This window comes from Cucurbita moschata, unplaced genomic scaffold (genome assembly GCF_002738365.1).
Source record: "Cucurbita moschata cultivar Rifu unplaced genomic scaffold, Cmos_1.0 Cmo_Scf00025, whole genome shotgun sequence".
NCBI lineage: Eukaryota > Viridiplantae > Streptophyta > Magnoliopsida > Cucurbitales > Cucurbitaceae > Cucurbita > Cucurbita moschata.
This window is the reverse complement of record NW_019268541.1, coordinates 2,158,006-2,170,385: the sequence shown is the minus strand read 5'-3', so window position 1 is coordinate 2,170,385 and position 12,380 is coordinate 2,158,006. Positions and strand designations below refer to the sequence as shown.

Genomic DNA, 12,380 nt, shown 5'->3' with positions numbered 1-12,380 from the left:
TTTTTTTTTTTTTTTTTTTTGTTATTTTTATAAAAGTCCACCAATTAAAATGGTTTAATCACAAGACTATGACTTATGACGTGGCAGCATATTACTGGCTGCACATCCAAACTGCTGTATTGAAAAGCAGAGGATTATCACCGCACTAAATAAAAAGAGTTAATTATTAGAAAAAAGAAAATAGAAATAATTACAAAATAAAGTAAGCATAATTACCACGCGCGAGATTTCTGCGCGTGAGAGCCACAACAAATAAAAATCTGCGTGGGGCCCACAATAAGAACGAAAAACGATGCCTTGGGGCGCAAGAGCGTGAGGGAGAAGCATCCCACACGAAGAGGGAGCAATTTTATTGTGTGGGGGTAACTGGCTTGGACGGTAGCCGGTCAGATGCAGCTCTGGACTTCTTGTCCATATCAGTTACAACGCAATAAAGTTACGCTTCACGTTTTGTCTTTTACGGTTCTTATTACCGGCCGTACCTGTCAAATGGGCTCATTTTAAGTAATAATTATTATTATAATACAACAGTTAAAAAAAAATTAACCCGCAGTTAATAAATTTTAAGTCTGATGCCACGTGGCAGCTAAGAATATTCAAATTTACCTTTTCTTAGGATACCATTATTTTTTAATTATTTAAATTTTACCTAATTAATCTTAAAATTAGTCTTATAAAGTTAATTTAATTAATAATCATAATTTCCATGTCATCAACATTAATAACTATTTCAAAATTTATAGACTAATAATAAGAATTTTTAAGATTTATAATTAAATGTGAACGTGAGTAAAATATAACAAATTTTTACCAACAAAAACAAAATATTAATTAATATATACTTAAAAAATAAATTAATATAAAATATTTTAACATTTTAATCAACTAAATTATATTTAAGTCAAATAAAATAACCCTAACTTAGCATTATTCGACCATATTGAAATTTATATTATAGTATACTAAGAAAATGAAATTTGCAAACTATATTTTATAATTTAAATAGTGAGAGGGCTCAATAGTGTGGGCCAGGGCCAAACTTTTGAGGCATTTATTTGAGAATTATATATAAGGCTCTTTAAATGCAAATGAAATTATTATTATTTTTCAGGACACAAATTATTGGAATTATTGTTATTATATATTTAATATTAAGTCAGGGGTTTCTTATTGTGCACGATACAGCTGTATATTATTATTGCAATAATATTGATTTCTTTATTAATGTCACCGCCGTATAAATTTTTTTTTTTTTTATTTTATATATTATTTCGACGAACTACCCTTTTTATTATATTTTTCGTTCCCGCAGAATTCTCAAATTTTTATTAATATATTTACTATACTAACGTGTAATTTTCATTTTTAGACTATAGGTTTAAATTTATATTCCTCTATCATAAAAGAAAATAACTATCATTATTTATGAATAAATATGAATATAATTCACCGATAATTAATATATAAACCATATACTATAGTCTCACATGAATATAATTAATCTATTTGTTGTGGTCAATTAATAAGGTTTTTAATGATCATATGATTTTTTTTTTTATTTGACGATTCATCATTTAATTGAGTCGTGATCCAAGCTTTTTGAATTTGGGACGTTATGGGCGTTTATACTTGAAAGTATCTATATAAAAAAAAGCAAAGATATTTGTTCAGAGACGGGTTATTTTCCAACTCGAGATAACTTCAAAGAAGTGATGAAGTATAAATAAAGGGTTCACGCTAATGTACCAATGACATTAACATGTTTTTTATATACTTTAAAAATGTACTATAGATACTAAAAGATAAATATAACGTAAACGTTCGATTAACAAAAACATAATCAAACGGACCTCGAGTTCATTCCCTCGATGCTACACGAGAGGTTAAAACATATCGATCAAAATCTCTATCAACCTGTGCCTGGTCAAGCTGCTTCCTCCCAGACAATCAAGCCAATTTTCCTGCTTGAGCAATTCATGTAGAAGTAATTGTATAAGCAACTCGAGTTTCATAGGTAGAACGCATTGATTACCTTTTACAATTTCTAAGTTTACCTCTAGCTCTTTGGGCTTTCTCTTCCGGGCTTCCTCTTAAGATTTTAAAACACGTGTACTAAGTAGAGACTCCCATACCATTTGTAATAACTCAAGCTCATCGCTAACAAATATTGTACTCTTTGGACTCTCCGTTCAAGGACTTCCTCTCAAGGTTTTGAATGGTACCAGAGCGAGTCACTGGATGGGGCAAGACACTAGTCGGAATAATGCTAGACCCTCTCCATAGTAGACACGTTTTAAAATTTTGAGGGGAAACTCGAAAGAAAAAGTTCAAAGAAGACAATATGTGCTAGCGGTGGGCTTGGACTGTTACGAATATTCTCAACTGAACGGGAAAGTAGATGGGACCTTTCCACAATATAGCCTATCTCATGAGATGTGCTCATATAAGGCAAGTAACAGAACTCTCCCCAGAAGAGTGCTGATAGAAGTAGAACTGAATATATTCTTCCATTCCTATAGATATATGGAAGGCTGCACACTGTAGGTCATCTCCGTCAATGTCAAAGCAATCCACCGTTGAACCACACTCACTCCCATCAGTCCACCATGCTTCTTTTAGTAGCACCATGAGCACATCCCCGCTGAACTGCAAGTTTACTATAAAAATATCACTTGAAAATTAAAAAATACATCACCACAGCAATTTTCCCTGTCATACATCTCCAAAGATTGAGATTCGACCCGTAAGAGTTGATGTCAACCAGAGGTAAGCACAGCCATGTATACGATATTTTTAGGAAACTTTACACGATTAATCATAAACAAAAGTAACCGAAGTCATACATTGGAGCCAAAACTCCCAGGAGATCGATTTTCTACTACTTTGAATATTGAAATACTTCAATCAACTATTGGAATTTTATTTTGACCGAGGAAAATCTAATTCTACATCATTGTCAAGCTCACTGCTAGTAGATATTGTCCTCTTTGAGATTTCCCTTCTGGGCTTTCCCTCAAAGTTTTAAAACATGTCTACTAAAGAAAGGTTTCCACACCCTTATAAGGAATGCTTCGTTCCCCTCTCCTATCGATGTGGGATCCCACAATCCACCCCCCTTCGAGGCGTCTGGCTCTGATCCATTTGTAACAGCCTAAGCTCACCGTTTGCCGATATTGTCCTCTTTGGGCTCTCTTTTGGACTTCTCCTTAAAGTTTTAAAACGCGTCTACTAAGGAGAGGTTTCCACACCCTTATAAGGAATGTTTCATTTCCCTCTCCAACCGACGTGGGATCTCACAATAATTGAGCATCATCCCTGGAAAAGAGTCACTTAGTTACATCCTTGGGATCTTTATCCTTATTTTCCTCAATGTTTTTATCATCCCTGGCATGAAAACTACAAATCTATTCCTTTATTTCTTTCCTGAACTCGATGTTTACATGCTGAGATGGAAGGAGGGGAAAAGTGAAAAGGACGAGAAAGAGAGAGATTCTGATTCCTTCTATTTTTATTTCAACCAGCCATGTGAGACTAACAGAAAACTGATGTACATACATGACAATAAGGAAATCAGTATTAAAATGGGAAATAACTTACTTGAAAAAGAATCCTGGGAGGTGAACCTTGAGAACAAGGAATAGCAAGAAGAAAGAACTCGCTTAGAACAGGAATTATCTCTGGCCATTACTGCAATGTTCGACTGCTATCTTAAGCTCTGGATAAGAATTCTCGAGTCTCACTAACAATTCACGGCATGTCATTTGATTTCCATCCGACGTTGGATGGGAAAATTTTTGCAGAGACTCCAAGATATCAGGGAGATCTGAACTCTGGCAAAGGCATGTTAAGATGGTGCAAGTTAATTCTTGGTCAAGAACGACACCCTTTTCTGCCATTTGGTGGAGCACGTCAATAATTTCCTTAGTTTCACCATTCAAACTAAATCCCTTTAGTAAGGAGTCGTATACGAAGGCATCCGGAGTCAAACCACAAGCAATCATTTTCTCAAAAACAATCTTAGCTTCACACATCTGACCAATTTTCGATAATCGATTGATTAACGTTGAAAACGTCAAAGCATCTGGAGCTAAGCCTTTTCCAATCATGTCCATTAGTAGTTCTTTGGAATACGACAAATCCCCAGCTTTTAGAGACCCATTGATTATGGTATTGAATGTAATAATATCCGGTTCTAGATTTACATTACTCATATCTTGAAACAAACTCTTAGCTTGGCCTAAACTCCCTTCCTTGCACATGGATGAAATCAATGTATTGTAATCAATCACGGTTGGACTAGGCCCGTGTGTACTCATTCTACCGAAAAGTCCTTTAGCCATGCTAGTCATACCCAAGCCACAAAGTCCTTTAATCATTATGCTGTAGGTAATTGAATTCGGAACAAATCCCGAGTTTATTACACGCTTCCACATTTCCATAGTCTTGTCTATCATTCCCGCTTCGAGATAACCACCAATTAGAAAATTGAAAGTCATCAAGTTCCCAGCTATTCCATGTTCACTCATTGTATTATAGACCTCCACGGCCTCCTCAACACGACCTTCATTACAGAGCCCTTGAATCAACATATTAAACGTCACAACATTAGGGCTAACATAGTGTTTATCCTTCAATGTCAAATTAAAAAGTTTAATTCCTTCATCAACCTTCCCATCCTTGCAAAGTCCTAGGAGCAAAGTATTATAAGTAACAATATCAGGCTTCTTCCCCTTCTCTATCATCATATCCAAGATTTTACAAGACTCCTCTATTAGTCCCCCTTTGCACAAACCATCTATCAAAACATTATAAGTGATAGTATTAGGTTCTTCACCTTTCTCGAGCATCAGATTTAATATGTTCAACGCTTGCTTAGCTCTCCCGTTTTTGCAAAGCCCGTCAATCAAGCATGTATAAGTGACAACGTCAGGACAAATATCACGGTCCGTCATATGATTCAACATTGCCTTCGCTTCTTCCCATTGCCCCTCCTTACATAAACCATGCATCAAACAACTATATGTAACTACATTAGGACAAATTCCCATCTCTAGCATCTCATTGAAGAGTTCTTTTCCCCTAGATAAATTCCCATTGTTACAAAAACCACTTATAACAGCACTATACATAACAACATCCCCCTGCAATCCCTTCTTCTTCATTCTATCCAGTACACCCTCAGCTATATCTAATCTTCCGCCCTTACAAAGCCCATGCACCATGGTTGTATATGTCACCATATTTGGCTGGCATATCGCCTCCATTTCTTCGAGAAATCGAAGCGCTTCTTCGAATTTCTCAGTCTTGCAGAGTCCATTCATGAGTACATTATAACTAATCACATCTGGTAATACACTAAACCTTTTCATTTCATGAAACAACTCCGTTGCTCTCTTCACATCACCAATTCGACACAATCCCGTCAGCATAACATTGAAAACAAATGTACTAACTATATAACCCTGCTTAATAATCAACCCCACAACCCCAAAGGCAAATTTCACTCCACGAGTATAAACAAAGCATTCGATTAAACAACAAAGTGACCTGAAACCTACGAACACATTTGCAAAACTCATCTTACCATAAACAGATAAAGCCATTTCGTAATTCCTCGTCCTCGTGAGAGCAGCCATGAGTGAGTTGCAGGTTAATCCAGAAGGGAGAGAATTAGAAGCAATGGCACTGTGAAAGACAGAAAACGCCTCGTTTGCGTTCCGTGGAGTCAGATTTTTGCAGAGGGAAACTAAGTGGGAATCGATATCGGAAACAGAATTTGGCAAAGGGATCGAAGAAAACGGCTGAATGTAGTGGATGCGAAGAACTCGAACAGGGCAGCGTTTGAGGAGATGAGCTTGAGAATTCATGATTCTTTGAACGAAATCCAACTCGTTTCGAAATGATATCTTCAGTGTTCATGAATCATGATAAACCCAAACGGAAAAGCTGCGCCAAGAATGAACAAAATTTGAACTTTTGATCAAATGTGTAATGCCCTTGACCTATTTCAGTTTCTCCATATCACTCGGCTTTTTCCCTCAATTTGCAAATTCTTAAAGGATTTAATAATTTTTTAAAACTTTTAATTTTATTTTCAATAAACTATTAAATTCAAAAAATATAACAAATTGGTAAACTTTCCATTATTGATAGATTATTGACGATTTAATAAATTTAACCTTCTATATAGAAATGTCTAATGTCTAATGCCCCAAAAAAATACGGGTAGCAAATATTGTCTTCTATAGGCTTTCCCTCAAAGTAATATGTTTGCTAGGGGAAGGTTTCCACACCCTTATAAATGGTGATTTGTTTTCCTCCCCAACCAATGTGGGACATCACAATCTACTCCCTTCGGGACCCAATGTCCTCGCTGGCACTCATTCCTTTCTCCAGTCGATGTGGGACGACCACCAAATCCACCCCCCTTTGGGGCCCAGCGTCCTTACTGGCACACCGCCTCGTGTCTACCCCATTCAGGGAACAGCGAGAAAGCTGACATATCGTGGTGTCTGGATCTGATACTATTTGTAATGCCCCAGATCCACTGCTAGCATATATTATCCTCTTTAAGCTTTTCCTTTCGGGCTTTCCCTTAAAGCTTTAAAACGCGTCTACTAGGGAAAGGATTCCACACCCTTTATAAGATGGCTTGAAACTTTCCCCTATCATACGCATTTTAAAGCCTTGAGGGAAAGCTCGAGAGGAAAAGCTCAAATATGACAATATCTACTAGCAGTGGATCTAGAGCGTTACAGAATAAACATACACTTGGTAATCAAATGAACGTGGATGTGTTTTAAGTTTTAAACTTATGGATATTTTTGAAATATAGTTGCTGTGTTTTTTAGTCGAATATTTTTTTAAATTTTAAGTTTATTAATGAAAATATATATTTTTTTATTTTTTCAATAGTTTAAAGGTATTAATAAATTTGGTAAAAATTTAAATATATTTTTGAATCACCGTTCAAAATTTAAATAAATTATTGGTCATTTGGACAAAAAAAAAAAATAACGATAATAGTATTTTTAAAAATTTTAAGATGATTTAAAAGTGTTATTGAAATTTTTAAAAGTTCAAAAATAAATTTGAAGAATATATTTTTATTAATTTAGTTACGTTGGTAAAAAAATATTCAAATTTCTCAAAAGTTTAAATAATATTATTAAATATAATAAATAAAAATACTCGTTAATTTTAAATGAATACGGTTAATACGTTGTTTTATTTAAAAAATGTCATTTTAACTTTTAAAGTAATTTACTCTTAATTTTTAAAAAAATTTAAAAACTAAAAGTACTTTAAAATATTTTTAAAAACTTAAAAAATATATATATTTAAAAATACAAAATATAATTAAAACATTTAGAAAAATTATAAAGTGTAAATAGAGTTTTCGTTCATATAAAGAGAAAAAGTATTAATACTATTTTTAAAATTTTATAAATATTTTTCAAACCTAATACTAACTCTAAATAAATTTTTATTTTTATTTAATTTATTTTAATAAAAAAAAATAAAGTTAGGTGTATTTTTATTAATTTAGTTTTTTTAATAGAAAAAATGAGATTTATTTTTCCTCAATTTATTGCGGTGATATTATGGTCCAATCGGCCCAAAATCTTGGCCCAGTAGATATCCGTCGGTCTTGCCAAACCGATTCACCTTCAACGAACTGGACCGTTTTTCCCTTGCATTGCAAATTTACAGATCATTTCTCCAGATTTACACAGAAGAAACGATGTCGAATTTTCTATACCCGAAGTGCTGAAGCTCCCCGGAATCTGCACCATTTTTTTGATCTCCAAATCACTCGCTGAATTTGTGTAATAGCTTTGCGCTTCCAGTATTGGAAAGTGATCGCAGTCCTGAACTCGTTCAGCGGTCGTCTCCGAGTTGCGCATTCCCAAACATGGAGTCTCCGAAAGGTGGATCCGAGAGGGACAAACCGCCGAACTCCTCATCGTCAGCTTCCCCCGTCTCCGTCGTTTCTAGTTTCTGGCAAGGTAATTGTTTAATTGTAAATCGGACTATCTTTCAATTCGTGCGTTTATTGGTCGGTTTGGATTTGATTATTAATTAGCTCAAGGTGATCATGTAGTCTATGATATGTTCTGATTCATAGCTTCGTAATTCATTTTTAACTGCAAATCTTCTGCTGGATTTCTACGCGTTAGTTTCCAATTTGGGCTCTGCTTATAGAGGCCATTTTTATACTAAGAAGACTAGTATTTTTATACTGAGCGGTTCTTGTTGATGGCTCACCTTTCCATTGGGGAAAGGTATGTCGCAATGTGGAGCGTTGAGTTAAATAGTGCTCACGAATACGCGAAGACATTTTGTATTTTTGGATATGAAGTTCCGGTAGTACTATCAGTTGATGTTTGATTTGAAACTGCAAGGAAAATTTACCCTCTTCTAACACAATATGGTTATTTATTTCCTATTTACAGAGTTTGATTTAGAGAAGGAGAAAAGTGCATTGGATGAGCAAGGACTTAGGATAGCTGAAAACCAAGAAAATAGCCAGAAAAATCGTCGGAAGCTTGCAGAAAGTACAAGAGGTTGTTGCTCATGCCACCTTCTGTTTTTTTATAAGCTTTCCTCTGAAAATGTCTCTGGTAAGGTTTTTCGTTTTTAAAATGATTTAACTGTGCATTCTCACAGATTTCAAGAAGGCTCAACCAGAGGAAAAATTGAACTTGTTTAGTTCTCTACTCAAAAGTTACCAAGAAGAAGTTGACAATCTCACGAAGAGGGCAAAATTTGGAGAAAATGCTTTTCTTAACATCTATCAGAAACTTTATGAGGCTCCAGATCCTTATCCTGCTCTTGCTTCAATTGGTGTAAGTGCCAAAGGCTTTTGTATGGGTGTTGCATTTGAGCAGCATCAATGATTTGAACTTGTGAACTAATTTTTTTCCCATTCTACTTTAAATCTACTTAATAGTATGGAATCTCGCTCAGAATATTATTGTTGTTCAATCAGATGTGAGCCTTTAGATTTGGTTATGGCTTTTGGTAGACTATGAACGATCTTATGACAAAAGAACAAAAGGAAGAAATGTTCAAGTACTAATGTTGATAACGTGGAATATCTGAGTGTCTCCATGTTCCATATTCCATATGTAAATATATACCGATCTCATGAACGATCATGTGTAGTCTGAATTCACTCTCTTCTCTCCACTCAATGGGGGAAAAGGAAATGAAGAAACATAGCTATTTTGTATCAAAACCCGCTGCTTTATACTGTTTTTCATCTCTTAATGATTTTGCTGCATAATGTTCTCTTTGCAGGAACAAGATTTGAAGTTGTCTGAATTAGAATCTGAGAACAGGAAAATGAAAGTTGAGCTTGAGGAGTTTAGAACTGAAGCAACTCATTTAAAGAATCAGCAGGCCACTATTAGACGACTCGAAGAGCGCAATCGGCAATTGGAGCAACAGGTTACAATATCTTTGCATGTTGTGATGAATGATGATAATATACTAGTACCTTGACATTCTTCCATATAACTAAATGATATGTCAACACTATGGAACTGAAGAATTTCTTGCTAATTCCCAAACCATAACACCTTTAAATCCATTTATATCAACCCTAACGTTTAGGTTAGACATGAATTGCTAATGTTTGATGCTTTGAGCTTGATGGAGGTCTTTTGGTTTATATCACCAATACTTCTAGTCATTTTTAGTAGAGCAATATCCTGGTAGTGAACCTCCTGCCTGGGATTCTTCATATTGGAATTAATGACATGGAATTAGCAGAACAACTAAGCCGGTTCATGCAGTCAAAAATATATTTTAAAAATTGAAGAGGACTAATACATTCAAGTGGTGAAAAAAATCTTGATTGTAGAAAATTAAAATTGTCCGAGAAGAGGTGGTGTTCAGTTGCCTCTATGTTGTTTTCCCATGAATTCTCCCTCTCACTATCTTTAGGCGTTTGTTGTCTTCTTATTGATCACGAGTCTCTTGAAGGGGGTGGCCGTTTTTTATGTTTTTTGTTTTTTTTTTTTTTGGTTTTTGACCAAAGGGTTTATTTAGGAATGAGGATTTTTTGGGTTTGAGAGCCTAACCTTTCAAAGGATTTCTCCTTTCGCGTGTTCTTTTACATTCTTTGTTCTCCTTCACCCATTGAGGGAGCCTCAACTTTTTCCTCTCTTTAGAAGGTTAAACTCTCTAAGATAGTGAAATTGTTTGTCTGACATGCTTGACACGGCAGGGTGAACACTGAGGATCATATCCACCGCATTCTTCCTTGATTTTGCATTTAAAGTGGCGTGTTCTTTGTGGATAGCTAGAGTAGGATCTTGATCATCTTGTGGGTGGAGGGTGCTAGTTTTCTTACTCCCTCTGGCAACTTTTACATTGTGGAATGAGGAGATCCTTAGAGCTCTCATTTTAAGGACAAAGGGAGTCTTTGTGTGGGTTTTTCTCGAGAGCAATTGTAAGATTTTTAGAGGGGTTGAGAGGTTTTTGGAGGAGGTATGTGAGGTGTGAGGCTTAATGCATCTTTATGGGTATCCATTAATTGCTTTCTTTTTTTCTTTTTTTCTTTTTTATAATTGAGGACTCCTTTTGTGGACTTGTTTTTGTATGTCATTGTACATTCTTTCATTTTTCTCCACGGAAGCTTGGTTTCTTACCAAAAAGTTCTATTTAATCACTTTTGTTGTGTTGTTATTTTTTAACTATTCTAAATAATGTTTGGACGTGTTTTTTCTATTAGATTCCAATTTGAATGAAAAAGTTATGTAGTTAGTCATTACCCTCTTCCTCGTTTCATCTGCTAATCTTCGTTTAATTGTCCAGATGGAGGAGAAAATAAAGGAAATTGTGGAAATCAAGCAACGCAGTTTGGCAGAAGAAAACCAGAAGGCATTAGATGCAATAAAAGAAAGGTACCGTCTCTTTTAGGGCAATGGGTTCATTCAGATTTACATATGGGGTATTTAGAATGTAAATGCCAATATCAATACTTGATAAGGCTGCAGGGATACGAAACATAAATATGTATGTGTGTGTGTATATATATATATAGACACACACATACACGTATGTAATCGATACTTTATATGATGAAAGATATTGATAATTTTTTTTGTAATTCAAATTAAAATGTTCTTTAATCTATTGAAGGAGAAAGTTTCTATGATTGTTCTTGTTGATTAAATTTTGTATCTGTTGTCTCTTATAAAAAAAAAAAATAATAATAAATAATAATAATAATTTTGTATCTGAACCAATATCCAACTAAACTTTCTTCAATGTTGATATTGATGTTGAAAATTGAAGCGAAGAATATTACCAAGGATAGATTGTGAATATTATGGATACTTTCATCTTTTATGGGTTATGTCGGGAAACATAATCACAAGTTGCATTTCTTTTGTTGATGTTAGTGCCTTGTTCTTGTTCGTTGATGGTAAACTTTTTTTTAGCTTAACTTGTATCCAACTGTGATTATTTTTTTTTATTATTATTTTTTAAATGTTCAGGGAGAGGTTGTTGCAAGATCAACTAAGACGAGAACAAGAAAGTGTTTCAAACATGAAAAAGCTACATGAGCGTGCCCAGAGTCAATTGTTTGAACTTCGTGCTCAATCAGGTTAACTTGCCTATTTCTAGTATGTAGTTTAGATTGCATATTTAACCAAAAAACACGAACAATTTCTTAAATAGAGTTCTTATCTATGTTTACTTTTCTTCATCTCTGTTTTGTAATATTAAATCTTTGTTACATCAATTTATTATGTCTTATTTATTTTATGTCTCACGGTGCTGAAGTTGTACTTAAGCTCTAGAATGCTATTGCACTAGGCGTGCATCAACTCTAGATGTTGCTTCTTACTTGATTGATATTTTTAGACGAAGAGAGGGCTGCAAAACAATCAGAGGTCACCCTTCTGATGGATGAAGTTGAGAGGGCTCAGACACGGCTTCTTAGTCTTGAACGGGAAAAGGTTTTCTTTCACTACATTCTCCCTCTAAAGGATTCATTATCAGTAATTCTATTGGAGAAAAATGTTCTCTTATTAGTTACCAACGTATCAACAAGTCTATCCATTGGAGTCCGCATTTCTCATAAAACAAGAAGGAAAAAAAAAAGGAACTTAAAATTTTAGTAACTTGATTTCACATTAGTGTATGAAGGAACTATGTATAAAAATATGCCTGAATTCCTGCAAGGATTTGCACATGGATGATTTTTTTTTTCTTGTTCTCTCTCTTTTGTGATGGTGGTGGGGATACACTGTATAGATTAAGGTTTATGATTGAACCATCAAATAACCTGCTGTCAACTGCACAGACTAATATATATCTCCTACTTGCTGATTTGTTTTTTTTTTGGGGGGGGGGGGGGGAGG

At 34.7% G+C, this 12,380-nt stretch overlaps 2 protein-coding genes across 3 annotated transcripts in view; one reads left to right on the top strand and one right to left on the bottom strand.

Annotated features, from left to right (window-relative positions):
• Window positions 1–1,700: 1,700 nt before the first annotated feature.
• Window positions 1,701–6,011, bottom strand: LOC111461805 (pentatricopeptide repeat-containing protein At4g28010-like). Of its 2 annotated transcripts, none has more exons than XM_023105466.1 (2): window positions 3,598–6,011; window positions 1,701–2,654 (listed from the first exon to the last, which is right to left on the bottom strand). In XM_023105466.1, the coding sequence occupies exon 1, from the start codon at window positions 5,865–5,867 to the stop codon at window positions 3,672–3,674; it is 2,196 nt and encodes a 731-aa protein (XP_022961234.1). In that variant the 5' UTR covers window positions 5,868–6,011; the 3' UTR covers window positions 1,701–2,654; window positions 3,598–3,671. The 2 variants fall into 2 exon arrangements, with proteins under 2 accessions (XP_022961234.1, XP_022961235.1); XM_023105467.1 differs by having other exon boundaries at window positions 1,701–2,646.
• Window positions 6,012–7,684: 1,673 nt separating this feature from the next.
• LOC111461720 (protein CASP) overlaps window positions 7,685–12,380 on the top strand; it is a 12,069-nt gene continuing 7,373 nt past the window's right edge. Inside the window, exons 1-7 of the mRNA XM_023105344.1 lie at window positions 7,685–8,009; window positions 8,457–8,567; window positions 8,671–8,849; window positions 9,304–9,453; window positions 10,825–10,913; window positions 11,511–11,620; window positions 11,881–11,975. Of these exons, the coding sequence (XP_022961112.1) occupies window positions 7,916–8,009; window positions 8,457–8,567; window positions 8,671–8,849; window positions 9,304–9,453; window positions 10,825–10,913; window positions 11,511–11,620; window positions 11,881–11,975 (828 nt within the window). The 5' untranslated portion in view covers window positions 7,685–7,915. The remainder of the gene's footprint in view (window positions 8,010–8,456; window positions 8,568–8,670; window positions 8,850–9,303; window positions 9,454–10,824; window positions 10,914–11,510; window positions 11,621–11,880; window positions 11,976–12,380) is intronic.

Bases quoted from the DNA above. Each gene is read 5' to 3' on its own strand.
- LOC111461805 (XM_023105466.1), bottom strand. From the start codon at position 5,867: ATGAATTCTCAAGCTCATCTCCTCAAACGCTGCCCTGTTCGAGTTCTT.